The 25,757-nt window shown below is 36.9% G+C and overlaps 3 protein-coding genes across 8 annotated transcripts; 2 read left to right on the top strand and 1 right to left on the bottom strand.

Annotated features, from left to right (window-relative positions):
* Positions 1 to 127: 127 nt before the first annotated feature.
* On the top strand, positions 128 to 4,699 carry LOC128678230 (regucalcin-like). Of its 2 annotated transcripts, none has more exons than XM_053759631.2 (6): positions 128 to 380; positions 604 to 763; positions 1,837 to 2,034; positions 2,234 to 2,453; positions 3,633 to 3,756; positions 4,127 to 4,699. In XM_053759631.2, the coding sequence occupies exons 1-6, from the start codon at positions 276 to 278 to the stop codon at positions 4,361 to 4,363; spliced, it is 1,044 nt and encodes a 347-aa protein (XP_053615606.1). In that variant the 5' UTR covers positions 128 to 275; the 3' UTR covers positions 4,364 to 4,699. The 2 variants fall into 2 exon arrangements, with proteins under 2 accessions (XP_053615606.1, XP_053615607.1); XM_053759632.2 differs by having other exon boundaries at positions 135 to 380; positions 2,234 to 2,452; positions 3,638 to 3,756; positions 4,127 to 4,686.
* Positions 4,700 to 5,088: 389 nt separating this feature from the next.
* LOC128678228 (regucalcin-like) lies at positions 5,089 to 8,808 on the top strand. 2 transcript variants are annotated; one of them, XM_053759629.2, is made up of 6 exons: positions 5,089 to 5,294; positions 5,548 to 5,776; positions 6,103 to 6,300; positions 6,781 to 6,996; positions 7,290 to 7,405; positions 7,655 to 8,808. In XM_053759629.2, exons 1-6 carry the CDS (start codon positions 5,217 to 5,219, stop codon positions 7,904 to 7,906), a joined length of 1,089 nt encoding a protein of 362 aa, XP_053615604.1. In that variant the 5' UTR covers positions 5,089 to 5,216; the 3' UTR covers positions 7,907 to 8,808. The 2 variants fall into 2 exon arrangements, with proteins under 2 accessions (XP_053615604.1, XP_053615605.1); XM_053759630.2 differs by lacking the exon at positions 5,548 to 5,776 and having other exon boundaries at positions 5,196 to 5,294.
* On the bottom strand, positions 8,511 to 24,894 carry Hcs (Holocarboxylase synthetase). 4 transcript variants are annotated; one of them, XM_053759625.1, is made up of 16 exons: positions 24,427 to 24,894; positions 24,002 to 24,264; positions 23,589 to 23,742; positions 22,155 to 22,998; positions 21,583 to 21,778; positions 20,915 to 21,039; positions 20,690 to 20,716; positions 19,043 to 19,175; positions 18,573 to 18,749; positions 16,076 to 16,264; positions 15,624 to 15,809; positions 14,841 to 14,947; positions 14,309 to 14,409; positions 13,591 to 13,807; positions 12,959 to 13,180; positions 8,511 to 11,849 (listed from the first exon to the last, which is right to left on the bottom strand). In XM_053759625.1, the coding sequence occupies exons 1-15, from the start codon at positions 24,560 to 24,562 to the stop codon at positions 13,006 to 13,008; spliced, it is 3,030 nt and encodes a 1,009-aa protein (XP_053615600.1). In that variant the 5' UTR covers positions 24,563 to 24,894; the 3' UTR covers positions 8,511 to 11,849; positions 12,959 to 13,005. The 4 variants fall into 4 exon arrangements, with proteins under 4 accessions (XP_053615600.1, XP_053615601.1, XP_064292647.1 ...); XM_053759626.1 differs by having other exon boundaries at positions 8,511 to 11,727; XM_064436577.1 differs by having other exon boundaries at positions 8,511 to 13,180.
* Between the last annotated feature and the right edge of the window lie 863 nt (positions 24,895 to 25,757).

Below are 25,757 nucleotides of genomic sequence, written 5' to 3'. Positions count from 1 at the left end.
AAAATTAAGACACTTGTCATTTTGTAATTTAGTATTGATGATGCATGCTTGCAAAATCATGCGAAAAATACTTCCGGATGCAATAGATTTGCCTTCGAGATAAAGTTGTTTTTTGAACAATCGCCTATTTTCCCTATCCGCGAATACGGTTAGTTTTATTTCCCAGTGCGACGGAAACAAAACCGGTTGCAGACTGTACCGACACCACATTTTGTTTTAATTAATGTTTTATAAAGTAATCAATTTAGTGTACCTTTTCCCGTCATACAGCCACCATGATAAGTTACATTTTAATTTTGTTGTGTTTTACCAGTGTCACGTGTAAGAAAAAACATTACAGGAGTAGTAGTAAAGTAAATGAAAATTATAAAATATCAATGGTAAGTTTACTAAACATATGTACTAGTACTAATTCTTTTTTTCGAATTTGATCTTAGTCATTATTGTTTTAAAAGTTTCATAACCGCAAGTTTATAAATTGAAAATCTTCAACTGTTCAAAAAATGCCTATATATTTTTTACTCGTAAATAAATGATAAATCTACAACATGTATTAAAAATTAGGGTCTGTTTCACCTTTTTCTGATAAATAAATTGTGTTAGGTGTCGTCGGAACAGTACCCCGACAAGCCAGCCATCTTCTCGCACGCGGAGAGCCCCGTGTGGGATCCGAAGACCAACTCACTGTTGTTCGTCGACGTCCATCAACAAAACGTGCATCGTCTACATTACTCCACGGGGAAAATCGAAACGAAACATATCAGTAAGTATTTAAATATTCCAAGACTATTTACATAGTTTCATCACCATCACTATCGATGTACCTTTTTGTTCACGGCGGCCGTCCAATAACCAGAAGTGGGATATAATATAATACTTATAGATATAGGCGCTGAACAAAATAATACCAAATTCCCAAAAGTTAGTTAGTGGTAAGTGGGTCAAAAATTGCATGATTAGACCCATACCAAAACATACAGAGGCAAATTCTAAAATACATGTTTTTTAGAAAACCAAGGGGTTCTTTTATCGATATATTTTTATTTCATACATTATTATTTTTTCAAATTAGAATGTATAAAATAAAAATATAGCATTGAAAAGAAACTCCTTGGCCAAATTTTCCGAAAGATTTAAACGTTTCCCTTTATGGTAACCTACACGTTCTCAAGGCATTTGTTTTCAAAATTAACATACTACTAGACATAAACATTCGTGGGTTTGTTATTGACTGTTCTGGTAATCGTGCAAAGCATGCACATGTGCACTCTGTGCAGAGGAAAATCAACTACTTATTATAAGAACTACATTTCCATTTTTATCCTTTCATATTAAAAAAACAACAATGTAAATAGCGAGAAGTAACTAAGTAAATTTATTCAGTTTTATTTCGAATCCTTAAGCGATGTTACATATCTTTATCTATGGATGTTACCGTGAAGTACGTTGAATACAAAAGCGAAATCGCTTTTTTGCACGCTTTGACAGCAAGTTTATTGCACTGTTGGTATAAAATATAAATAGAAAGTAAAATAAGAGTAAAAGATAAAAAGTAAATATCTATTGATAGTTACTATTACGTCAGTTTTTACGAAACCACTCTTCATTTGCAAAGAAGGAAAAAATATAAAAAAATGTCCCACATAGAAAGAAAACTACTAAGAATTGCGGGCAATAGCTAGATATTGCCCGCAATTCCACTCACAGTGCGCCATTACTAAATTCGTCATTAATTACGTAATCCAAATTTCATCAAAATCGGACTAGCGGTTTAGCCGTTAAAGCATGACAATGGATATTCAGTACTTACTAAAAACAATAATGTTTTGATTATAGATTACGGGCAAGTGAACGTGGTGGCGCTAGTAGCGGGCAGCTCTCGCTTGCTGGTGGCTGTGCGCTCCTCGCTGTATCTGCTGGACTGGGACGTGATGGGAGACAAAGCGCTGCGGTTGCTGGTCACCGTGGACCAGGGCCTGCCTGATAACGTCATTAACGAGGGCAAGGCAGACACTGAAGGACGCTTCTGGGCTGGTAACTGATTCTCTCTATAATCTTGGTGTTCCCTGTTACATTCACGCCTGTGGCGCCCTAAGCCCGGGGTCGCGTAGAAAATAAACCTTTAAATTGTAAAGATTGACTTATTTGTCTAACGTCAATCCTCTTATTGACCTTCACTTTTCTTGATTTTCACTTTTTTGACAGATATGTAAATGTTGAATTATGCATTTAGGAACCAAAGGCCCCCAGTTGGACGACTACGTGTACCCGGATAAGGCCACACTATACAGCTTCGAGCAGGCATCCATGAGTCAACCTCGAGTTCAACTCCGGCCCGTTTCCATCTCCAACGGCTTGACTTGGGCACTCAACGACTCCATACTCTACTACATCGACTCTCATACCAAGAAGATTGTGTCCTTCGAGTACGACCCACAGAAGGGGGAGATAAGTAAGTATTTCACAACTGTTATTCAAGAGTTAATCCTACGAAACTAGCGGTACAAAAGTAGTTTGTCAAAAATTCGTCGTGAAAATGGCAAGTTTTAAAATTCATTGACTTCAGGATGAAGTTTATTGTTCACACGTTCGATTTTTGATGAAATGAACTGTGGCGAAGCATGAAAACCAAATTTTCATTACGATACTAACCACTAGCTTTTTATCCGCGGCTTCGCTCCGCTTAAATTCCCCCGGGAACGGTTTTTTCTTCGTGTTAAACTGGGATTGAGATTGCGCTGCGTGTATTTTAAATGCGCTATGGGAAATATTCACAGTGCACTTAAAATACACACAGCGCCATCTAGGTTTTTATCGCAAAGATTATTTTTTTTTGCATTTAGCGCCACCTATAATAGAATACAGGTTTTTTGCAAATCCCACGGAAACAATATTTTTTTTCCGGGATGAACAGTACCCTATCTGTCCTTCCGTACTTTCGCATTTATAATAGTTAATAGGGATTGGGATAATATCATAGTGCGTATTATATTTATCTATATGTACCTATATGTTAGAAAATTTAGTCTAGTTGAGTTCGTTTAGTTGTTTTCATTTCGCTACACCTTTTGAATGGCTGAACCGATTTTGATCAAACATATCTAAGAACCACCGCATAAAAATTAGCCATCAAATTAAAATAACGCATCCAAATCGGTTCACCCGTTGATGAGCTACGGTGCCACGTACACAGGCACACACACTTAGCGGTCAAACTTATAACACCCCTCTATTTGCGTCGGGGGTTAATAAAATAATTGTTGAACTTACCTAGGGGCTAATTCAACCAGCAGTTATTTATTTGTTGAAGTAACACAGAGTTATGCAGTGTTGTCTCACTGCATGACCACACAGCAAATTCACTTATAATCACGAAAGAACACGACGGCACCGCACGACGCCAGATATAAGACTGAGTCATCACATCGCTCGCACGTTCATTTTATAACAAACACAAAGGTGGGGTAACAACAGATGAAATTTATGTATGAGTCAGTTTGCCGACGAGTACCATTTTATAATACGAGCTGTTTTACCAACAATTCAGTAGCTAAAATTACAATTAAGTTGACACTGCGTCAAATAGATAAACAAAACAATGTATATTCTTTACGTTTTTTCAATAATGTGGGCGCAGGTAGACAGCGCCTCATACTGGACATTGAGGAGCACGGCTACGAGGGCGAGCCCATCCCTGATGGCATGACCATTGACGACCAGGGAGACTTATGGGTGGCCATCATGTTCGCAGGAACAGTGAGTCTCTAAAGTTTATCTTGTCGTGCTTTTGGTTTGTGAAAGGAATTTATCTGCTTCACGTGCGGAGGGACGGAAGAAAATTTACTTTTCGAGTGCAGCAAGAAGTAAAGTTGTATTTTATAAGTATTTTTTTCTTTATACATGCAGTTTATTAAATGTTTAGATATGTAAATCTGGTCTTACTAAATTACGTCAATGTGCCTTACTTGTCTCATTTCAAAGAAAATATGGGCCGTGTTGGGTATTAATAAAATTCGAATTAATCTCGTCCCTGCGACAAGTTTCAAGTGGGACGAGAAGCTACTGACTTGGCTGTAGACTTGCAATAAATATATTTGAATTTGTATACTATCTGATTTCTTTATAGATCTTGCACATAGACCCTAACAAGCGCACGGTGATCTACGCGTACAAGTTACCAGTGTCCCGCACCACCTCCCTGCAGTGGGGGGGACCCAACTTGGACGAGCTGTTTATCACCACCGGGAAAAGCCTCACCGCCCCCAATGAACCCTTTGCCGGCGCCATCTTTACCATCCGCGGCACCGGCCGACGCGGGTTGTCACCCAATTATTTCAAATTCCACGATGCTAATGAATATTAAAATATTACATATCTATAATGCTGTTTAAGAGTCTGTTTCACCACTTTCTGAACTGCTAGAACTGCTAGATAAATCTGCTTGATGTGATTGGCCAACGCTTGTTAAAAAACAATTTTAACGCTAATAGATAGCGTTAAAATTGTATGATATGTTATATTACGGCTATCTGATACTTTGTCAGCAAACGGTGAACAGGCTCTTAAGCTTGTATCTTCATCTTCATCTCAAGCCTCGAGAAGTGCACGGCTGGACGTAGGACAAAGATTGTAAAAATCATTTTGTAAAAATAAACTTAAATACCTACTTATATTAAAACTTGTTTTTATACCGCAGTTTGTTGTTTAAGCAAATTAAAGAATTGATTCAAGATCATCATCTTCATTGACAGCAATCTTTTTCCCACTACTGGGAAATGCTAAGTTCCTGTGCCTATGTACTTTTGTTCTCGTACCACTAATGGACCGTCAATAATGTTTATACATTTTCAATTAAATTTACTTAAAATTACTTCTAATTTTCTTCCCCACGTGTACTGGGGCCTCCAACAGAGCATGTGGAGAAGAAAAAATCTCCACAATAGCCTTTTCTCCAAAGGCGTCAAACATCCTCGGTTTTTAAGATACAAAAAAATTCGCCAATTTGATTATTGACCATGAACGTCACCTACACGTGTTTAATTAATACCGAGTGCCAAAGCTTAGAGTCATTCTATGAAACTAGGGCGTGCAGTAATACCTATGACTTCAACGTTACCCCAATTTGTTTCACGTGTGCACGGTATTAATGAAGACTAATTGAAGCCGCGGTTATAAATACGAGTCAGCTGGCGAAATTCGCAATTTCTTCCTATAAAATGCTCGGAAAATATTTTTTAGTAGTGTTGTTTTTATCGTCTTATTTATTAGGTGTGACATGTCGTATAAGAAGAAGAGTGAGTACGAATTCCCATTATACTAATATTATAAACGTGTAGGGTAAATTGTCCCGATGTAATATCAATTTGACAATTAGGCTGCGTACTGTTTAAAGAAATACCAGGCTGACAACCTTTAGATAAAAAGGGAGTTTTGAGGTCACAGTAGTAACACATAGTCATGACACTTAGTATCCAGGTTACTTTGGGTATTTGATGATACCATCAAACGATCTTCATAAAACTTCTACATACTAAAATATGATTTCAGAAATTTCATTCGCTTCTAAACAGAATTAAGAATCGCAGAATAGAGCCTTTAATAGTCGAGGAGCCTTCTATCAGTTACACGACGTTTTCCTTCACAAATGTGACGTTCAAGCACGCTGAGAGTCCGGTGTGTGATCCGGACCGCAATCTGTTATATTGGGTGGACGTCCTCAACCAAAACGTCCACGTTCTCGATTATGTCACTGGGAAACATATAAGACGGCATATCGGTAAGATTTGTCTTCTTATGTACGTCACTTTCAGACCTAAAGCTAATCTTGGTCTATCCAAACTGGGTTCTGTCCATCCTGTAAGAGTGAGGTTGGTAGGAGCTAACGTTATCTCACGTTAGCTCCTACCAACCTCACTCTTCTGTTCACTTCTTTTTCAATCATAAGTTGGTTGGAAGAAATTTCATTTACGATTACATTTTATGACTGAAATATTTAATCGTAGCTTAAATAAATAATTTTGTCACAATTTGTGTATTAGGAGTCATTACTCCTACATTAATGGAGCAATAAAAAAGTTTATCAATCCACATTTTACTCCCCAGATCACGGGGAAGTGAACTTCGTGATACCCATTCAGAACAGCAACCGCGTGTTGCTGGGCGTGCGGGCGGAGCTATACGTGCTGGACTGGGAGGTCCCGGGGCGAGCTGGCTTGCGGCTGGTAGCGCTGGTGGACCAGGGCCTGCCCGACAACATTCTGAACGAGGGGAAGGCTGACGCGCTCGGTAGACTCTGGGCTGGTAATACCTTTATTTGGAAAGTTATTGACATTAGGAAACGTAAACAATTTTATATATAATATGAATAAAAAGGTAATATTTGTCTGTAATATTTATGATTGTGCAAATAGCTTTAAATCGCCCTACTGATAACGATCAGTTAATCGATTTAGAACAATTAAGACATGTGCATTTTTGCGGTATATTTATTTGCTTCACGGTCATAATTTTTTTCAATGCATCATGCGATTGCGCGCGATGCATGGCGCGACAATTTCGTTGACCAAATATTAACCTTTGTTTTTGAGACTTGTTGTTCCTGCTCTACCTGTTCACAGTTAAAAGGCACAAGAGCATTTCCAAATGGGTTCGAGAGTAATCTTGGAATGTAGATATTGTTTTGTCTCCTGTGATGACCAGTGACCCGTGCTCGTTCGCCGTCCTATACCATAAACCACATTTGATTTTATGTTAGTAAATAAGTTTATTTTTTTCTTAAAGGTACAAAAGGTTCCCAGAACGGCCACGAGGTGGCGCCTGACCAGGGCTCGCTGTACAAATTCGAGCAGCCGGACTTCTTGCCGCGTGTGCAGCTGAAACCTGTCACCATCTCCAATGGACTCGTCTGGTCTCTCAACAACTCCGTGCTGTACTACATAGACTCGCCCACTAGGAAGATCGAGGCGTTCGACTTTCACTTGGAAAGGGGACAAATCAGTGAGTTATTTTGTTCTTTGACTAGTCCGATCGCATATTTATGGGAAGAATGTAAACTATAGGTTTGTCAATAAGTTTTTTATTGGACCTGAGAATGTTAACATTTCAATTTTATGGTTAAAAGTTACATACATCTGAGGCCTTTTAGGCGCGAGTTTTTGTAACAGTGATGGTCGATCTACGCGCTCTAAATTAAGATAATTTGATTATTATGAAAGTACAATATTAATAATATTATTATTTTCATTATTATTATTATAAAGTATGTTTTATTATTTACTTCAAATTTTCAGGTAGACGTCGCACTGTACTGGATATTACAGAATATGGATACAATAAGGCCATACCTGACGGCATGACTATAGACAGAGATGGCATGTTGTGGGTGGCATTAATGTTTGGGGGGACGGTAAGAACAAACATTTGGTGATAAATTCTCATAGACATCAGAATGATCCCATATGGATTAGTTTTTATTTTGAGACACGGAATCGGTAAAACACATATATATAGAGAGCGACAATATATGAAAATAACAGAATGGCCGCACGTTGTTGTTGTCAGTGGATGTAGGGGCGGGAACTTCTTTCGTGGCAATTTTTAAGAAACCTCAAACTCCAAATGACATAGGGCAATCACAAAAACAAATTTATTTCAGATAATTCGCATCGATCCAGACTCGAGACGTTTGATCGAATCCTACGATCTGCCAGTGACGGCGGTGAGCTCCGTGGGGTGGGCGGGGCCAGAGCTGGACCAGCTCATCATCACCACCTCGCGCCGGAATCTGGACGACGAGTTCCTCACGCAGGAGCCGATGGCCGGCTCACTCTTCATACTATCTGACACGGGGACATCCGGAGTCCCCAGCTTTAAAGTGGCTTTTGAAAATGCCGATGAATATAGGTAATTTTCTGCCTGATGAGTGGGGAAACTCATCGCTTGGAGCCCATGATCGATTCCCCAAATTGTGCAAAAATCTTTGCCCTACTGATAACAATCAGGTTTCAATCGATTTAGAACAATTTAGATGCCGACGAATATAGGTCAATTTACCGGCCGATAAAAGCTAGAGAAACTCATCGCTTGGAACCCATGATGGATTTCTTAAGCTCATCTCTTAATAAATAATAGAAAACGTAAGGTCTGTTAATAAATAATAGAAAACGGATTTTTAACGAACTACTTTTTTTTGCTAATGCAATACCAAATAGAGTAGAAAAGATGAGTTTATATTCACCCAGTAAAAGGATTAGCACTCTCATTTATTTTCTACTTTTAATAGACAGTCTGTAGAAGTGAGGTAGATTATTGTTTGTGTTGTGTGGAAGAAGTGAAATGATAATTTTAAGTTAGATGCTTGAGCGATGTTTGAGAATTAGTACGACTAAATTGTAATTTAATGAGTACAATATTTGTTTCTTACTTTCTATATAACTCATGTAATTTATGATTCAGAACGTAATTGCGAAATTATTTAATTTTGATTTGGGTGAAATAACAAATAACAAAAATATTCTGAAATATTTAATAGAGGACATGAATACAACAAGAGTATTGTGTAACAAGAAATTGTATAACATTTGAGACTCCATCACCGAATCAACGTAACACGACACAACACCAAAAGATGACTAGATTTTAATAGTTTTAGTTTAAATTACAACAATTCGTGAATCCGAAATTTTAAGATACAAATATTTAAATTATTTTTAAGTTATCGTACTTACGACATTAATGTTAATGGTTTGCTTTGATAGCCAATGTACGAGAAAATATTAATTTATATTTAATAAAATTATTTCTGAAATATTTGGTGTCATTATTTTATAATTATAGAAATAAGCAATCTAAAGGTGTTTTCAAATTTCATAACTTATCACCCTTCAACCTACAAACCATTGACTAAATACCCTAATAACACAGCGAAATGTAAATCGACAACCATCGAAAATATAAATAGTACAGCTATGAAACAAACTACAATTATCTACTTAAAATAACAACCTATCTATATATATTTATCTATTCAGTAGAATGCGCTATGGCATACACAGTTAGGCACATTTTCCGATACACGAAAAACTTATATAAGGGCAAAAATTTAAAAGCGTATCTATATTTCTCTTGATTGTAACACGCAACGACTATATAAAATAATATATTTTTCTAAAAGCTACTATCTGTTTTGAGAATTGAAAATGTTTAACAGTTTTACATTATTATAAAATATATTTGCCCACTATAATAGATTGGCAAGTAGAATCACTAAGATATTATATAAGTAACGGTAAACAGTATTGTATTTGTAATTGAACACCAAAAAGATATTTCATGAGACTCTTAATCCCGTATAATTTTACAAAGTATTTATTTGCGAATTAATTGACAACAATAAAAATTTTAGAATGTGGTTCAGAATAAATAAATTACAATAATCTATTATTTGACTGCTTGATTCGAATGCGAAACTTTTATCGGTTAGACCTCACACAAAGACATTTATGCTAACAAACATGTATGCAAACACAAACGTTCACATATGCCTTTTCAAAGGACACCAGCTCATAGCGGCTATTTAAGTGATAAAGTGTTTCGCGTTCGATATCAATTCGATCGTAACAATTACTAAACACTTCAGATAATGAATAACCTCAATTCCTGGCCAGTAGCGTCCTCGTCTGTATATAAACTTTATATATAAACAACACTTGTTTTACGAGATTGGTGTATCAACACAGTTACGAGTAGAAAATTGCAGAGATTCTTCTTTTTACTTTGTTACTTTAATACATATTTAAAAAAAACAAAGATCATTGTTAACAATTTTCACAATCTGTAACCTGTTTTGCACACCTTATTAAATAAATGAATCTCCGTTTTATCTACTTTTGAAAGTTTTACATATTTTCCAATACTTTTGAAGCAGGGCGCCACTGTGCGAGAAAAGAAAGTACTATCCTAAGATTAATAAGTGAACGGATTTCTCATAAATATGGTCAGAATCATAGATGGGTTTACCCGGTTTCTTCCCAGTATTTTCTTTCCAAACAGTCCGACGCAAACCCATCTATGTCAGAACTAACGATACGATATAGGGCACTGGCAGTGTCGTTGCTGACGTATCCTACTTAACACAACTAGATTAGATAATTCTCGTCTAAGTACAACCTCCAGATGAACCATCTTGTTCGTTATCTACTGAACACAAAAGGCTCCACTCATATATTTTATGACTACGGTGCTGGCGTTTATAGAATATACCTGTACTTATAATGAAATCTAAATCCTTGCGCCATGAAAAAGCACAACTATACCCCGTTTGTTTAGGCATTTAAAAGGTATACAATCTTGACATATTATCTTTCTATTGAAATATTCACCTTAAAAATCAAAATCTTTGCACATTGCAAATTAAACCCGTCGATCGCGAGAATCGAGACATAATAGATAAACAATTGTTTGACCGGGTTATTAGCACCGGTTACATTATTTAAATAGGTATATTGTTTTTAAAGTGTATTTCGATACAAAGACTTACCGAGATAATGTACCAACTTTCAAATACCTAAACAGTTATTTAGATACATTTCTTAAATGACGGTGAAATTGCATCAAAATTGTCTAAATATCGTTCTCATATTTTTAGAATACACGAATGGAGCCTTGCATGACGCGTATTTTATTGCAATATTGTAAATTAAACATTTAGTTATATTTGTGTTTTCTACAATTATTTATTCATTTTAATTTCTACTTCTAGAAATTCGAATTTTAGTACAAATTTTATTTATAATGTAAATTGAAGTCTAGGTAATTTAACAACGACTAAACAAAGCCAAACTATGTACAATACCACTACCATACATAAATCATCATCACATCGCGCGAAAATGTTCCAGCCAATAAAATATTTCGGTCAATCAATCGTAGAAACCAATGCCATCCTAGTCCGCTATTGGCTACGAATTTGAAGTATTTTGAGCGAGTGGCACCAGTAATTTTATGTACTTTTAATAAGGCATGGTTTGATCGATGTTTTGGGGCGATTTATGGATGTAGTAGTATTGTATTGTGTGTGCGCTTCTATATCTAAAATATATAACAATAAATCCTTGTTCATATAGTAACTCAAGATTTCTACAACAGCCTATTCCATAAAAATAAAAATCTATTTTATTTTCCTCGTGTTTTGTCAACAACTTAGATACATACTACATATCACAATTAAATCGTGTTTATTCATTTACACATTGCATGGCTTTAAAATCAAACAATTATCTTCGATATAGGTAGTCTCTATACTATAATAAAGAAGGGAATATTATGTATTTTCACGCAAAGATGAGAACATCTTTTTATGTATTTTGTAGAAGGACCAATAACATTTAAAAACAAATGACATTTCACACACTTTAAGAGCGACTGAAAGGAATGTATTTCCGTCTTTTGTACGCATATGGTGTGTGAAACGTTTGTGAATACAAACACATTATTTGGAGTGTGACCCGTATTATATTATATACTAGCTGATGCCTGCGACTTCGTTCGCGTGGCCGAACAATTTTAGGTAAGGAGTCAAAATTATTAGAGAAATTTAATTGTACAGACAAATGTAACGATACCTATACATACAGAAGATGCTCATCAGACTGAAAAAGTCTATTTTCTAACGTTTAGCTGAACTATTATGACTCTTCTTCAGGTGTTCCAGATCTTCGATTTTTATACCTAAACAGAAAATGCTCATCAGACTGAACAACTTTTATTAGAGCGTCATTTCTATGTTTCTTATAGTTTAGCTGTACCATCATAGGTCTACATCAGGTGTTCCAGATCTTCGATTTTTATACCTCTACTAAAAATGCTCATCAGACTGAACAGTTTCGTTAAGTCGTCACATTTCTATATACCCTAATAATTTAGCTGTACCATCATAGGTCTACATCAGATGTTCCAGATCTTCGATTTTTACATCTCAATAGAAAATACTCCTCAGGCTGAATAACTTTTATTAAGGTGTCATTTCAATATTTCCTATAGTTTAGCTGTACCATCATTGTTCTCCATCAGGTGTTCCAGTTTTCAAAAAAATTAATACCCTATATGTTGCCCAGGCTTAATAGCTATATAACAAAAAAGTTTCATTCAAATCCGTCCAGTAGTTCCGAAGATTAGCGTGTACAAAGAACAGACAAACAAACCGATTTTTTTTTCAAATTCTTACTCTGTTGCTGTGACTCTATCGCCTAATTTTATTTTTATGTTAATGTATTCAATGTACAGGAATTATTTTTCTACTGTTTTATTATATGTATTGATAATCAAATTAGTTTCTAATGATTTGTACAAGTTCTGAACAATACACATGCACTGTTAAAGATTTTGAAATAATATACTTAGATTTTAGATTATTAGAGCCTGTTTCACCGCTTGCTGATGAAATGTCGTATAATCTATATGTAACATATCGAACAGTTATCGTTAACAATTGTGTTTATTTATTCCACAGAGTATGGTCATATAAATAGGTGTACAGTGCAATGTGAAGTGCAACATATTCTGTCACAGTTGGCGTGGGAATGTTAACATTAAATTTACATACATTTTAATTTACAAGTTGGATCGTGCTCACTGGCCAATCACATCAAGTTATTTGGCTTTCAGATTACAATATGATATTTAATCAAAAATTGGTGAAACAGGTTCATAAGTCAGTCAGGAGTAGGGAACTGGAGCAAAGCTTCATACATCTGAGTTTTCGTAAGTACACTAAGACTAGCATGTAGCGCACGAGTGCGTGTCTACTAGCCGCTTGTCGCGTACGCGACTGGATAAAACTCTGTTCCGATTGCCTACTCCTGTGATTACCTGACCTGTTAGATCTTCGATCGCATCTGGCAACAAAAGATAGTTTCGACAGCGGCTGAAAGGACTTAAGACTATTCCAGTATCTACCAACCAGCAGTAACAAGCGGAGCCGGCATCGCTGCACACGAGCTTAACTCCTCACTGCTTGGGAGCGATGAGGCCGGTCATGATGTCGAAGGTGTTGCCGTCGGGCGCCAGCCGCAGCTCGCCCGTGGGCGTGGTGACCAGCAGCCAGCCGGCGCTGTCGACGCCGCACACGGTGCCGAGCACGGGGGTCGACGACCCTGCTTGGATCACACGGATCTGCTCGCCGCTGGGAGGTAATGAAGATCAATTCACTACTTTCTTCTTCTAACCAATAAAATCTTATACTTATGTCAAAAACAAAATATATCAAGTACTGAAAATCTAGATGCCTTCCAAACAGCCGACTAGTAATAAGTGGCGCAAAATACGCGCGATGATAGAGTATCACATTTTTCATATTTTGTGACAGCCCTAACTGAATTTCGACTTCGTACAACTGTGAGAATCTCTTTACTACTCATGTATGTATCCAATACCACACAGTATTTAATGCTCAAGAAACGCCTGCACCCATCGCTGTACAGATAATCGAATCGAGTTTTTATATTTTGTGACAACCCTGACTGAATTTTCGACGCTGGCGGCTGTTTCACCTTCAGCAAGGTCGTTGAACAACTGTATGGATCTATTACTCACGTATGCATCCAGTACTGGTAATACTGCTCCAGGAACGCCTGCACCCCGCCCTCACTGTGCAGGTAGTCCAGTATCCGCTCCAGCTGTGAGCAGTAGCGCGCCAGGAAGCCCTCCACCGTGAGAGGAGCTAAGGTGGTGCCGTGGCGGGCGTTGTGTTCGGAAATTATGTCGTTGATGCATGTGGTGGGGACGCTGTTGGTGATGTTCACGCCCGTGCCTGGCGAAAAACATTACAATGAGATTTTTTGAAGGGGCAACCCAAGAGGTGGCGTGATGTCCTGTGATGATATACGTGTCAATGGACTTGTACATACTATCCATACTAAAATTATAAATGTGAACGTGTATGTTTGTCCGTTCACGTCAAAACGGAGTAACAGATTGAGGATTTTTGGGATGGAGATAGCTGGAGAGTGTCATAGGTTATTTTTTTCCGCTGGCGGTGCCGTCATTGAGCTCTTCAAGTCAAAGTTCTCTTATTTTTCTCTCTTTTTAACCGATATGGGAAAAAGACATAGCAAGTGGACGTTAGTAAAATGCTACGTATTTGATTGTTTCGCTGTATGCCTTCTGAGCTCCGATACTCAACGGCTAAAGAAGAAACCGGGAAAACGCTGTGATGAGAGAGAAAGAGAATGTGATTTTGAATCCAGATCGATTACACTTCAAGTAATTTTTTTATTACGTCTAACGTTTAGTTAATGAATCGATTACTAACCTGTGACTATAATGACGTCGTCTCCCATACAGTTCGCTAGTGTGAGGTTGCCGCCAATCTTCACTTCGCGCCCGTAATAAATGTCGTTGGGCCATTTCAACCTGCAATTCAGAAGATAAAATTGTATTACTTTATTAATTATCCTACTTTTATATTTTATAAAAACGCGTCTGAAGCCTGGGCCGACCACTTTTAAAATTTTTTTGCACAATATTAAAAAACACATATAGTAGTTTCCGTTAGTACAAAAGATTTCGATAAAGACGTGTAGATGACATTAGTGAGCCGGGAGCGCCCTCTGGCGTGATCGTATCAACGCGTTTGAGCCACTAATACCAGCCTGGCCAATTAGCTTTTGCCCGAGGCTCAGCCCGCGGAAATTACAATTATTTTTCCGGGATTAAAAGTACCCTATGTCCTTTTACACTCCATTAATAATGCCAAGTTGTTGCGTGTGTTTCATTCCACATTCCACGTAATGAGCACTACCCTCAGCCATGAGGAGTACGAGTATGAAGACGAATGGTGTTACCGGAGGTCCAGATGTTCATACGCGGGCTGCGCACGCACGGCGCGCACGGCCGCCAGCGCCGCGCTGTGCTGCACCAGCGGGATCAGCTCCGACATCTTCATCCACAGCTGCAATTCGTATTTCACTTTACAGTCTACTAGCTGCGCCCCGGACCTTCACTCCGTCCAGTAGATAATGCGTGAAGAAGTAACAAACTTACTTTAGCATTTGTAATATTAGTTGGGATATACTAGCTTCCGCCCGCGTGAATTTCTTACGGCATATTTTTTCGGGACGAAAGTTATCATGTATCCTTCGTGTTCGTTAAAACTAAGTGTACGAAAAAATTCGAGAAGATTGGTTAAGTGGATAAAGCGTGATAAACAAACTTACATTCACATGTATAATAATTAGGATTAGGGTATATCCTTACATATTATAAAAAGAAGTCCCCTCTGTTGCGTCAGTTTGTATAAACGCGATAAACTTAAAATTTACCCGTCGGATTTTTGTATGGTTTTCATCAATAGATAATATGATTCTGAAGAAAATAAGTTTTCCTCCGAAATGTATATTTTATTTTGCTTTTACCCGAGCGAAACTGGGACGAGCCACTAGTAAAATATATATTAGGTAACCAAAGAAATATAGTATAAAAGTTCTAAAAAAATTGCGCCTTGTCACTTTTTTGCTTCAGCTAGATTAGACCGAACCGGCCGGAAAATTTATATTTTTTCACAGTTTATCTCTTGTTAATAATAAAGCATTATCTCCGCCCACTCCGTCCTCGCTCGCACGCTCTACCTGGAGAGAGATGGCAGCTTGCCCGAGCGGAGCCAGCCAGGCGTTGCCGGCGCGGCCGCGGCCCGCCAGCATGCGGCGCGCCACTGCGCCCACGCCGTGCGACAGCGGCCGCTCCACCATCGACATGGTGGTCGACACCACGTCCGCATATATCAGCACGCGACCCACTTGCTTCGACGTTAAATTCTGGAATAAAAAGGAAAGTATTTAAGACAAAAAGGTAAAATTTGAAAAATTAAGGTATAATAAAGCGTTGTACACGCCATTGCATGTCGCCACCTCAGAACGACTGATGGCCTTTTTTTTGTTGATCTATGACTGATGCAGATGGCGTTATTGATCCAAGTTCTGTAATGCTTCACAGGCTACCTAATATGGACCTGACTAATTTTGTTCGTCTTAATCAAAATGTTAACGTTATATTTATTAATAATTTATTTATATATACTCACATCATAGTACTCGACGGTGGAAAAGTGTTCAGGGCATTCGTACACGTGGACTGGTAGGAAGTTCAGTGAGGGTGGTTCTATAGGTGGTTCTCCCCGGAGACACCACTGGATGTTAAGGTTCCCGAGGTTTTGAACCCGCTTCCCGTCCTCCGTGGGCGGGCACCACCGCTCTATTAGTGCTAATTTGTCCTGGAAATATTGTGATATTTTGCTATTATAAATTCTTTAATGTAGTAAAACCATATGTCTATGTCATTGTGAGCGAAGTCGTGCCATTAGATTTTATATAATGAAACATTAATACTATATCTTGTATTTCGCTCTAACACCTCGGAAAATAAAATAAATAAACAATCTAAGGTCGTAGTGCGAGTGCGTTTTACCAAAAGCAAGTAAACAGCGTAGTAATCGAAGTTCGCCTACATGCGACCAGATGATTACCAACAAATGCTCGCACTAAGCACTAAGACCTTAGTGCATTTCCTAACGGGAAAAGGCTAAACTTGCAAGAAGTTATCTGACATTTTTACCAAAGAAATATGATGATGACGTTATTTTTTACACTCTAGTCACTAGCGTGTCTACATTGCCTGTAAACCTATTGACATCGGTAAAATATTCGAATCCAGAACTTTAAAATAAAATAAAATAAAATAGCAAGTTATAGAGCACAAGATTTTGTATAATGGTTTTACATAGGTACATATATTTGACTTAATAAAAAATAAAAACCAAGGGCGTATGACAATAGTTTTTTATTATATTAAAAAAAATTAAGAATAACGAAAATCATGCAACACTGTAAATATACATTGTATTGCTTCAATCATAAGCAAGTTTTATATAATTTAAAATCCATATAGAATTATTCCATTTACTAAAATCTGTGCGCGTTTACATTGTGTGGCATTGTTTTCACAAAAAGCACATAGGTATAACATTGCAGTAAGCCATATAACAGCAAGTGTACCAAGCGAGAATTATTTGAAGCAAGTGCCGTAAGTAAGAATGCATAATCAATTATTTAAAAATATAAAAAATCTGAGATGTTTCAAGTGTGAGCGAGGAAATAAACGTTGCATCGTTTTCGCTCGCTCACATTCGAAACATCGTTATATCAAGCCATGTACATAAAGTTTGCAAACGCGAAGCTCACCCGCGATCACACCGTCAGGTGGCCCGCGCCGCCCGACGGCCACGCCGCCTGAACAACATCCTAAATGTCACTTTATTTTCTACACCCTAAGGACGAATTTTCAATGACACAGCACTATGTTTTCTTTGACATTTGTAAATATTTGAAACGTGTGCAATGCAGCAATATTTGGATATTTGCGTTTCATTTGTTCGTATGTACGTAGGTACATACGCACTGGGAAGTGGGGTGTAAAATAAATATAGGACAGAGAATATTATATTAATAATATGTTTACCAACAAATAAAATAATAAAATAAAATAGAAAATAAAATGTTAAAACATTTTATTTATTTCACTTAAAAAAATTGAGTAAAATAAAATTATAGCGATATCTAAAAGCATAGTATTCAAACCAAAATACTGTATCGTGTACTGTGCCGTATAATATGTATGTCACTAGAATACATAGTGCTTGTGATGTCAGTATCGTAGTCACTGCTGATGGTGATGATCAGATGACGGTGTATCTAGAAGCTTCTACCTAACTACCTATGTTCAAACCCAAATAGTCTGCTCAGTAGTTTAATTTTCATCTATATATTATATAAATATATAACAAAATATTGTTCATTTATAAAAAAAAATATTTTACAAATATTAAAAACAACAAAAAGGAATGATTCTTTTTTTTGATAAATACAATAAGGATTAGTTCAGTCAAATATAAATCATGTTATTTAGCGAGATATTTCACTTTATATTCTAATTTTATATTAAAAAAAAAGAAATATACTTAATTTTTAAGTGTGACTGGTCAGACTATATATTCTTTGAGTAAAAGTCATAGCACACTTCTACCGCATCGGTCTCACCCGACAAGATGACATTAATTGAAAAGTGAGCTTTAAATCGTCCCCTGTAGACATACTTTACATTGGCAGCAAATTGCAGTCCGCTAATTATTTGTCAATGTAAAATATGTCTACAGGGGAAGACTTAAAGCTCACTTTTCAATGAACGTCATTTAGCCGAGTGGGAGCGGTGCAGTAGAAATGTGTTACTCATACATCTAATATGCAGTAATCACAATCACAAGTTACTGTCCTAAAGTTTCTGACTATTTCTTAATACATAGACGTTTATATTTACATAGTAAAATGACCTATTTTACTTTCGCGAAAAATCATACGTTTGAGTTTTAGAGTAAGAACTATTCGAGTAAACATTAAATTAGTAAGAATTAGTAAGAGTAAAAATTCATTAGAGAGATATGGAGGATATTTTTTCGTAATATAAACGTCTACGGTCAGCAATCTACTATGATGGCGATGCTTGCGACACAATCAACGTGAACTCACCACATGGTTCCCCAGGAAGAATCCCCTAGTGAACTCCACCTCGTTGAGCTCATGAGGGTTCCGCACGTGGAGGCCGAGAATATCTCCCATTATCTTGTGGAGGATCTCTATTCGCGCCTCGTTGCTTTTCATACCCTCCTCGCCGAGGTAGTCGCACGGGTCCGCTTCCAGGTGGATCTGGAGACATATCAATTAATTTATTCAGAAATTACACCTTCACAGGCACTTTTACGCGCCATATTTTAAATTAAGTAATATTTGCCAAAGCTACAAACTATTAGCATAAATGCAACATACATATATTCTTTGGCAAAATTTTGAGGGTTGATGTCAGGCAGTTGGTTGTAAAATCATAGCCTAATTTTAAAAATAATTTAGTTATTTTTTTACACGAACTTTGGGCTTTCGAGTAGCTCATAATATAACCAGGAACACGGGAAGTTGAGAGAGAGTTTTCCTGTAATTATAACCTGTGAGAATATAGCTTGTCCGCTGTTGGTGAGGTCCGTGGCTTGCAGAAGCGAGGGTGTGCGCCAGGTCTCTTCAGAAGCGAGGATCTGAATGTCCAGCTCGTGGCCTGGGTGACCCGTGTACTTTGACGGCCTACAAGTTTACAAACTCATCAAAAATTGTGACGTTCCATGTTAAAAGCGTCACTACATCGTATAAAAAGTCACTTCCCGCTGTCTGTTGTCTGGTATTTTAAATAGATAGTGACTCAAGATGAAGGTTTGGGTGTAATTCACTATGGTTTTATCCGAGTTAAGCCGGGACAGACCACTAGTCTATAATAAAAATAAGCAAGTGAAACGTCTTAAGCGCCTTTCTCCTATAATAATAAGGTCCCTTTTCTATTGGAATGTCACAATTCACCATTGTAACATGGTACATAGCTCTATGCTGATCGCTAAGAGGCCGCTGTTATTGGGTGGTTCTCAGAGCGATTCGACCCCTGCCACATTGCAATATTTCAAATTTTAACAAAGAAAACAATTAGTTTTAGTATCTAACTTTAAAAGTATTAGGTAATCTGTAATGTGATAATTTAAATTTTATAAATGATTGATTTTGAAAATGATTCCTTCCTTGCTCAAGAAAATTAACGGATTGTAATGACAGCGCGACCGCATCGAATCGCTCTGAAAACCACCCTATTATAAAAATAAAATGGCTTCTTTGTTGTAACTTTACAAATAAAACTATGAAACATTATAAGTAATTAACAAAAAGAGTCTAAAACCAGGTCGGCTTCACTTTTTTAGCAACATGTAGGTATTTTTAGCAACCTGCAGTGGGTCTATTCCATACTGCATCATGTATTAATATTGTACAAAAATACTAAAGATTGAGTGAAATGTTTAATGATGAAGATAATGACACAGCAGTCCAATTACTTATAATTTATATAAATAGTTTATGTGCTGATGTCCCAAGGAACGCCCTAAAAGCAAACGTACGGTCGCTATTTTTGTCCATATTATAATGCGAACAATAAAAATACCTAGTAATTCTTGGAACTTTGTAGACGAAAATGTAATTACATTATATTGTGTTGGGGAAAGTCCCGTAAGGCATACATAACATAATGCATGCTAATAATTCTGTATAATTAAATAAATTAAATAAAGACCAAAATAATACATAAGTACATACCTATATTATTTTCATGGTACATTAGTGCAGAGAAATTACTCTAAATATTTAAGGTTTTTAAAGTGACATAAGTCTCATAAAAATATTGCATGCGTAAGCCATGTTGTGTATATTAGATATAGTATATGTGACGGCTAAACCCCAAAGTGCGGCTTGCGGATCTCACTCGGTCACAACTATGGATAAACCGCATAAATGAGTCCTCGCCTGCGGAGTTCAGGGGCGCAGAGGGGTGGGGGCGAAGGGGGCCGGGAGGCCCTTTTTCGCACTTGGGTTTTAGCCGTAACATTATATAATAATAATGATAATAAATATGTTTAAAGTACATGCCCACTACTTAGGCGAAATAATATAAGTTAGTTATGGGTAGTATCCTACATTAATTGTAAACTAATATAAACGAAATATGCACTATCCTGAAATGAAAAATAGCAACTATTAATTCAAGTCATAAAATTGCATACCGATACATATTATTTTCCTGACTTGCTCTGAAAATACATTAAACATTGTTGTAGTAAGAAATAAAATTAATAATATTTCTTACGAGCCCTAACATGCAAACAATCTTCACAGTACTTATTTTGTTGCTGGATTTGTTGAAAATTAATCAACCTATACATTATTATGTAAAATATTTATAGAACACGAAAGTAAAATCAAAGTCTTTTTGAATTTAAGTTACTTACTGTCTATCATTTTCTGTGGAAAATTGCTTTTTAGCCGGCGAAGCTTGGTAACAAAATATATGGTGCTTCATTTTCACAGACTGCCATCTGTCGAATGAAAATTGTACCACTTCATTTTCTCGTACCTGAAAATAGACAGAGATAGATACACATTTTAAAATTAATAAATTTTCTACATATCTTATGGCCGCTACACACTATCAGACTGATGCGGATGCGAATGCATGAGTTTGTATGAGAGCTAATTAATATTTGCAATTAAAAAACCGTAAAAAATGTATACCGCCGCCCAAAAATCGGTAAACTGTGTCGTCGTATATAGCCGGCATTACATATAGTATATATCTATGCGGAACGTATTGCCAGTTGCTTTTTCCGGGCAGATTGTAAATGTCAATCAAGGGCTATAGTTAAACTAGAGATTCTTCTCGTAGGCCATAGCCGCTAGCAATATATCACTATTTAATTACATTTCCATCAATAAGCCTGCCACACTTCCAAGAAGACGGCGGCCACCAAAATTTGAATTTGAAACCATAATACTATCTAAGAAAATCCTTTATCTAGTGTAGCCAAATCTCCTGTGATATTTTTTAATCGACAAAAATGTGATGGCGGCGTTAGTCACACGAAACCGCCGTCTTAGAGTACAGTGAAAAATACATTACCTCGGCAGTCTTATAATACGGCAGTACAGTGTGCAGCAGATCAGAACAGAGCGCCAGCAGACGGCCGCCGGCCAGCAAGTGCGCCAGCAGCAGCGGCGCGACGCGGCCCACGCTCCCCGCCACCGCCACCAGCGCGGCCCTACCGCGCCACGCCCCCGTCTCTAGGGACTCGCGGCTCACGCTATACAGTGTGTATCTATGGGTACAAATATATAAAGTCAATCAGTCATTAAGGGTGAGTTGAACCAGCCAATTCTGACGTTGACCTGTGCACCGTTGGCGTTTAGACAAAATGTCGTACGTTTTTTCGCGCAGGTTAAAGTTAACGTCAAAGTTGACTGGTGCAATTAACCCTAAGTCGCTCTAGTTGGTAATAGTTAAGAAGTATTTACGGCAAATTACGTAGGGAACAAATGTCTGGTTATGGTGTTCAAACGGAACATGTATTTATTCTTTTGTATTGTTTCAAATAAACAAATTTCATTTTGTTCCCACATGGCAGAAGTACTTGATTGATGTCGTGGATGATATGACAATAAAGTGAGTGATTGACAATGTAATAAAATACAAACCTTTCACAATCCAAAACTTTCCTAAGCGATGCCTCGAGATTATCTCGAGCTGCTACACTATCTGAATATATCACCACATTTGGCGATTTCGTATTGACTAGTGGACGGGAACATTTTGCAGACTTTGGCGTACCCTGTTGAGATGAAGAGGCCTTCTGGCTGTCTTCTTTGATCTGTGGAAATAATTCTAGCGGCTGGGACTTCTTTGGGTCTGTCCTACTCACTATTCTTTTATGAGTAGTCACCGATTTAATTTGACTAGATATGTTTAACAATGACGTCGACAATTGACTAGTGCCCTTCTTTAAATCTAGTTTTAAACTTGATTTCTTTGGTGTTATATTATGTTGTATTTCCACAGTCACATTCTCAATAACTAAATCATTATCATCTGTTTCTTTTTTCTTTTCTGGAGTCCTTTCTAATTTCTTCTCAACCCTTTCGATTATCAGTTCTGGAGTGTCTTGTATGAATTTTTCTGGTGTACTTACAGTTTTTTCAGGTGATTTTTGTGAGGCTTCTACATTAGTATTAAGTTCTATGGACTTGTCATCTTCTTCAGCTGACGCTGTGAGAGATTTGGTAGTATTAACACTAACATCAGCTAAAGTTATTCTTTTGCTAGGCGGCACATCCAGAGTGAGGTCGTGACTACCATTAATTTCTATGCCATTTCTCATTTCCGACTTTATGTCTACAACCTTGGAAAGTTTTCTGAGAAGAGCAGCGTGCACTTGCCACTGGAACTCATTGAATGGGCTTTTCAGACTGTATTGAATGTCACTTCTCAAACTTCTCATTGACGGATCACTAGCTTTGTTTGGTTCGCCAGATAATTGGACAGCTAAAACATGAAATATTTTTATTAATGAAGATTTTCTCATCTTAGCGCGGTCCCGCTTGCGTGTCGCAGGTGATGGCGCGAAGCCTGGGGTCAGTGTAAAAATAAAATTTAAAGATTTGGCTGTGATTTCATATCCATCCGCCTGCCTGAAGTCAACCCTCTTTGGGAATACTATTGATGCCCATCGGCTGCCAAGGCTATGTGTCGCTCGGTTACCTCATATTACACTCATATATATTATTAGGCAAAAAAAAAACATTGTAAGAAACAATAATGGTAAGCCGATCTGGCATGATAGGGACCAACACTGTTTAAATGAGTTTCTTTCGGCATTTCTTCTCAGCATTGGTTGTTCCGAAATGCCAGTAGTTTGTAGTTTGTGAGAAATAACTATAAATATAAAATTTTACGAGAAGCCTGTGAAGGTCTAATTTCTGAATAAATGATTTGAATTTGAACTCATACAACTTCTACAGGAAGATTTGAAGCGGTACTATTCCTCTAGGGCAGAACCACATGTCATGCTAAATTATAATTGGGTTAATATAAAGAGTACAGAGAAAAATGAATTAAATAATATATATACTAACTTTGAACTCTCACAACAGGTAAATTGTGATCTATGACAAATTCACCACCAACAAAATTAAACCCAATGATGCTTAAATTTTCAATATTAGTCTTCAAAACTATAGCCAAGTGTGAGCCGGCTTTCCAAGCTACTGGCTGGCCCATGTTTTCTAGCTGAAAAATTTAAAAAATATATTTAGTAGTATAATAAATATATATGTAGCAACTATTTTAAAAGTAATTGAAAGCAGAAAATAATTTATCAAACTATTTGCATCAGTAGATATTCTGGTAAATTAACAATTAAGTAACAGTAGAACAGAGAGGATTGTAAACATTGTTGTACATTTAAAAGTGTACTACAATGTCCACACTCCACACACTGTGATGTAGGTACAATTGAAATAAAAAGTATATTTATCTGGAACCTTACATAACTTATATCCTGGTAAGAACTTAGATCATGTGGTTCCATTTCACATTCAAACAATACTTCCACATCCATATCAGTGTCCGGACTCTCTGTATCACCAGACCCCAAGGGCATGCCTCCACTACATGCCACCCAGTCACCAATCTCTATACACTGTGTCGGTTTCATACTGCAAATTCTTGTAGTGTTCGTATAATCCAGCAAATCACATAGGTATGCATTTTTTGGATTGGTACAAAGCTTTGAACTTAATGTTGGAGTTTCTGAAAATATTTTCAGTTGGTTAAATGCAAGTTTATAACGTCAAATATGTTAATTACCGAAATCAAAAAGCTACAGGCAGACAAACCTTACAAATAACACAACGAATTTTATTAAATAACCTTTATCAGTGTATTCACATCGTGAGGGTGTGGTAAACTTACCTACAGCATTCTCCGGTACTTTGCAAAAAGCAACACTTGTGTTTCCGCTCAGGAACTCCAGTAGTCGGGCCCTGAACGATCTGATACGCCAAGTTTTTATAAAAGTCATAGCTATGTAAATTGGCGTAAACAACATGATTAAAGCATATACAGAGCTAGAACCAGAACCACAGCACAATCCAAGTTTCAAGAAATCATTTTGTGCCTATTTAAAAGTTGAATATTTGTTATTGGTAATCGATTCTAAAGTCCATCGCAGAGATAGAAGTGATATAATAAAATTAGTAACATTAAAAATCTAAAAACGCTAATAAATATCTTACTATATAATATGCCTGTTATGCCAAAGCAACTATAACTCACAAATATATTATATTAAAATTTATAATTTTAATTCCGAAATTCAATAACTTCGTGCACTTCTGTCTCCAAGACAACGTTCCATTTCTTAACCCTTTTGACAGGTCGATAAGTTGTCATATAGAAATATTTTTTATACTGACGCATTATTTCTGATTTTTCGTTTAACGGAATATGATCGGAACAATTAAAACGATGCGTTCTTATTTACTAAATGTAATTTGGGTGCGTTTTAGTAATTAAAATAACTGATTTCTACATTTTCTATTCATGTGAAGAAAATTGTTTCTGATTGTTTGACTCAGAAATTAGTATACCACTAATTTCTGAGTCAAATATAATTAAAGTTGAGTCAAATATCCTTATAATAAATGCGACTTCAACTTCACGTTTTATCTATTTAATATATCTTCTAAACTAAAAATTCTCACACATTTAGGTAGGAGTATGGATTACATTGAACTTACACTACCTTTCATTTCAGGAAAAAGTACTGTACCCTTGGGAATTTAAAGTAGGCGAAGCCGCGGCTATAAGCTAGTAGAGTACTTTATATAACAAATCTATTTTGTAATCCAAATGTAGTGTTTTTTTATAGGTCTAGATACCAGACTACTCATGCAAAGCACAAGGGCATCGCTAGCCGATGGACCAAGGTCTTTGATGTTGATGAAGATGGACCCGTCACCATCATCAACATCAAAGACCCAGTTGATATAGAGAATGAGAAATGCATCTAGGTACTTATAAATTGTAGGTAAAGTCAGAACATGGTTCAATGGTTTTCGCGCGTGATTTAAAGATAAATAATCGGAAATCCTTTTACACCGAAATGTCATTTCCCAGATTATTCATAAAATAAAAACACAGTAAGTATGTATTTGTATCGTTATTTATTTCATATTGTATGTACGTACATCAATTTTTTCCTTCATTAAAGTTAGTGTAGGTACACCGTAGGTACAAACGGT

Source organism: Plodia interpunctella, chromosome 19, assembly GCF_027563975.2.
Source record: "Plodia interpunctella isolate USDA-ARS_2022_Savannah chromosome 19, ilPloInte3.2, whole genome shotgun sequence".
Lineage (NCBI taxonomy): Eukaryota > Metazoa > Arthropoda > Insecta > Lepidoptera > Pyralidae > Plodia > Plodia interpunctella.
Note: the sequence above shows the minus strand (reverse complement) of the source record. Positions and strands in the feature narration are given on the sequence as shown.

Bases quoted from the DNA above. Each gene is read 5' to 3' on its own strand.
- LOC128678230 (XM_053759631.2), top strand. From the start codon at position 276: ATGATAAGTTACATTTTAATTTTGTTGTGTTTTACCAGTGTCACGTGT. The intron at 764-1,836 runs GTAAGTATTTAA...TTTTGATTATAG, and splicing joins AATCGAAACGAAACATATCA to ATTACGGGCAAGTGAACGTG. The intron at 2,454-3,632 runs TAAGTATTTCAC...CAATAATGTGGG, and splicing joins CCACAGAAGGGGGAGATAAG to CGCAGGTAGACAGCGCCTCA.
- LOC128678228 (XM_053759629.2), top strand. From the start codon at position 5,217: ATGCTCGGAAAATATTTTTTAGTAGTGTTGTTTTTATCGTCTTATTTA. The intron at 5,295-5,547 runs GTGAGTACGAAT...ATATGATTTCAG, and splicing joins CATGTCGTATAAGAAGAAGA to AAATTTCATTCGCTTCTAAA. The intron at 7,406-7,654 runs GTAAGAACAAAC...AATTTATTTCAG, and splicing joins CATTAATGTTTGGGGGGACG to ATAATTCGCATCGATCCAGA.
- Hcs (XM_064436577.1), bottom strand. From the start codon at position 24,562: ATGTTGTTTACGCCAATTTACATAGCTATGACTTTTATAAAAACTTGG. The intron at 23,743-24,001 runs GTAAGGTTCCAG...TAAATTTTTCAG, and splicing joins CTTACCAGGATATAAGTTAT to CTAGAAAACATGGGCCAGCC. The intron at 19,176-20,689 runs GTATGCAATTTT...GTAAACTTGTAG, and splicing joins CAGGAAAATAATATGTATCG to GCCGTCAAAGTACACGGGTC.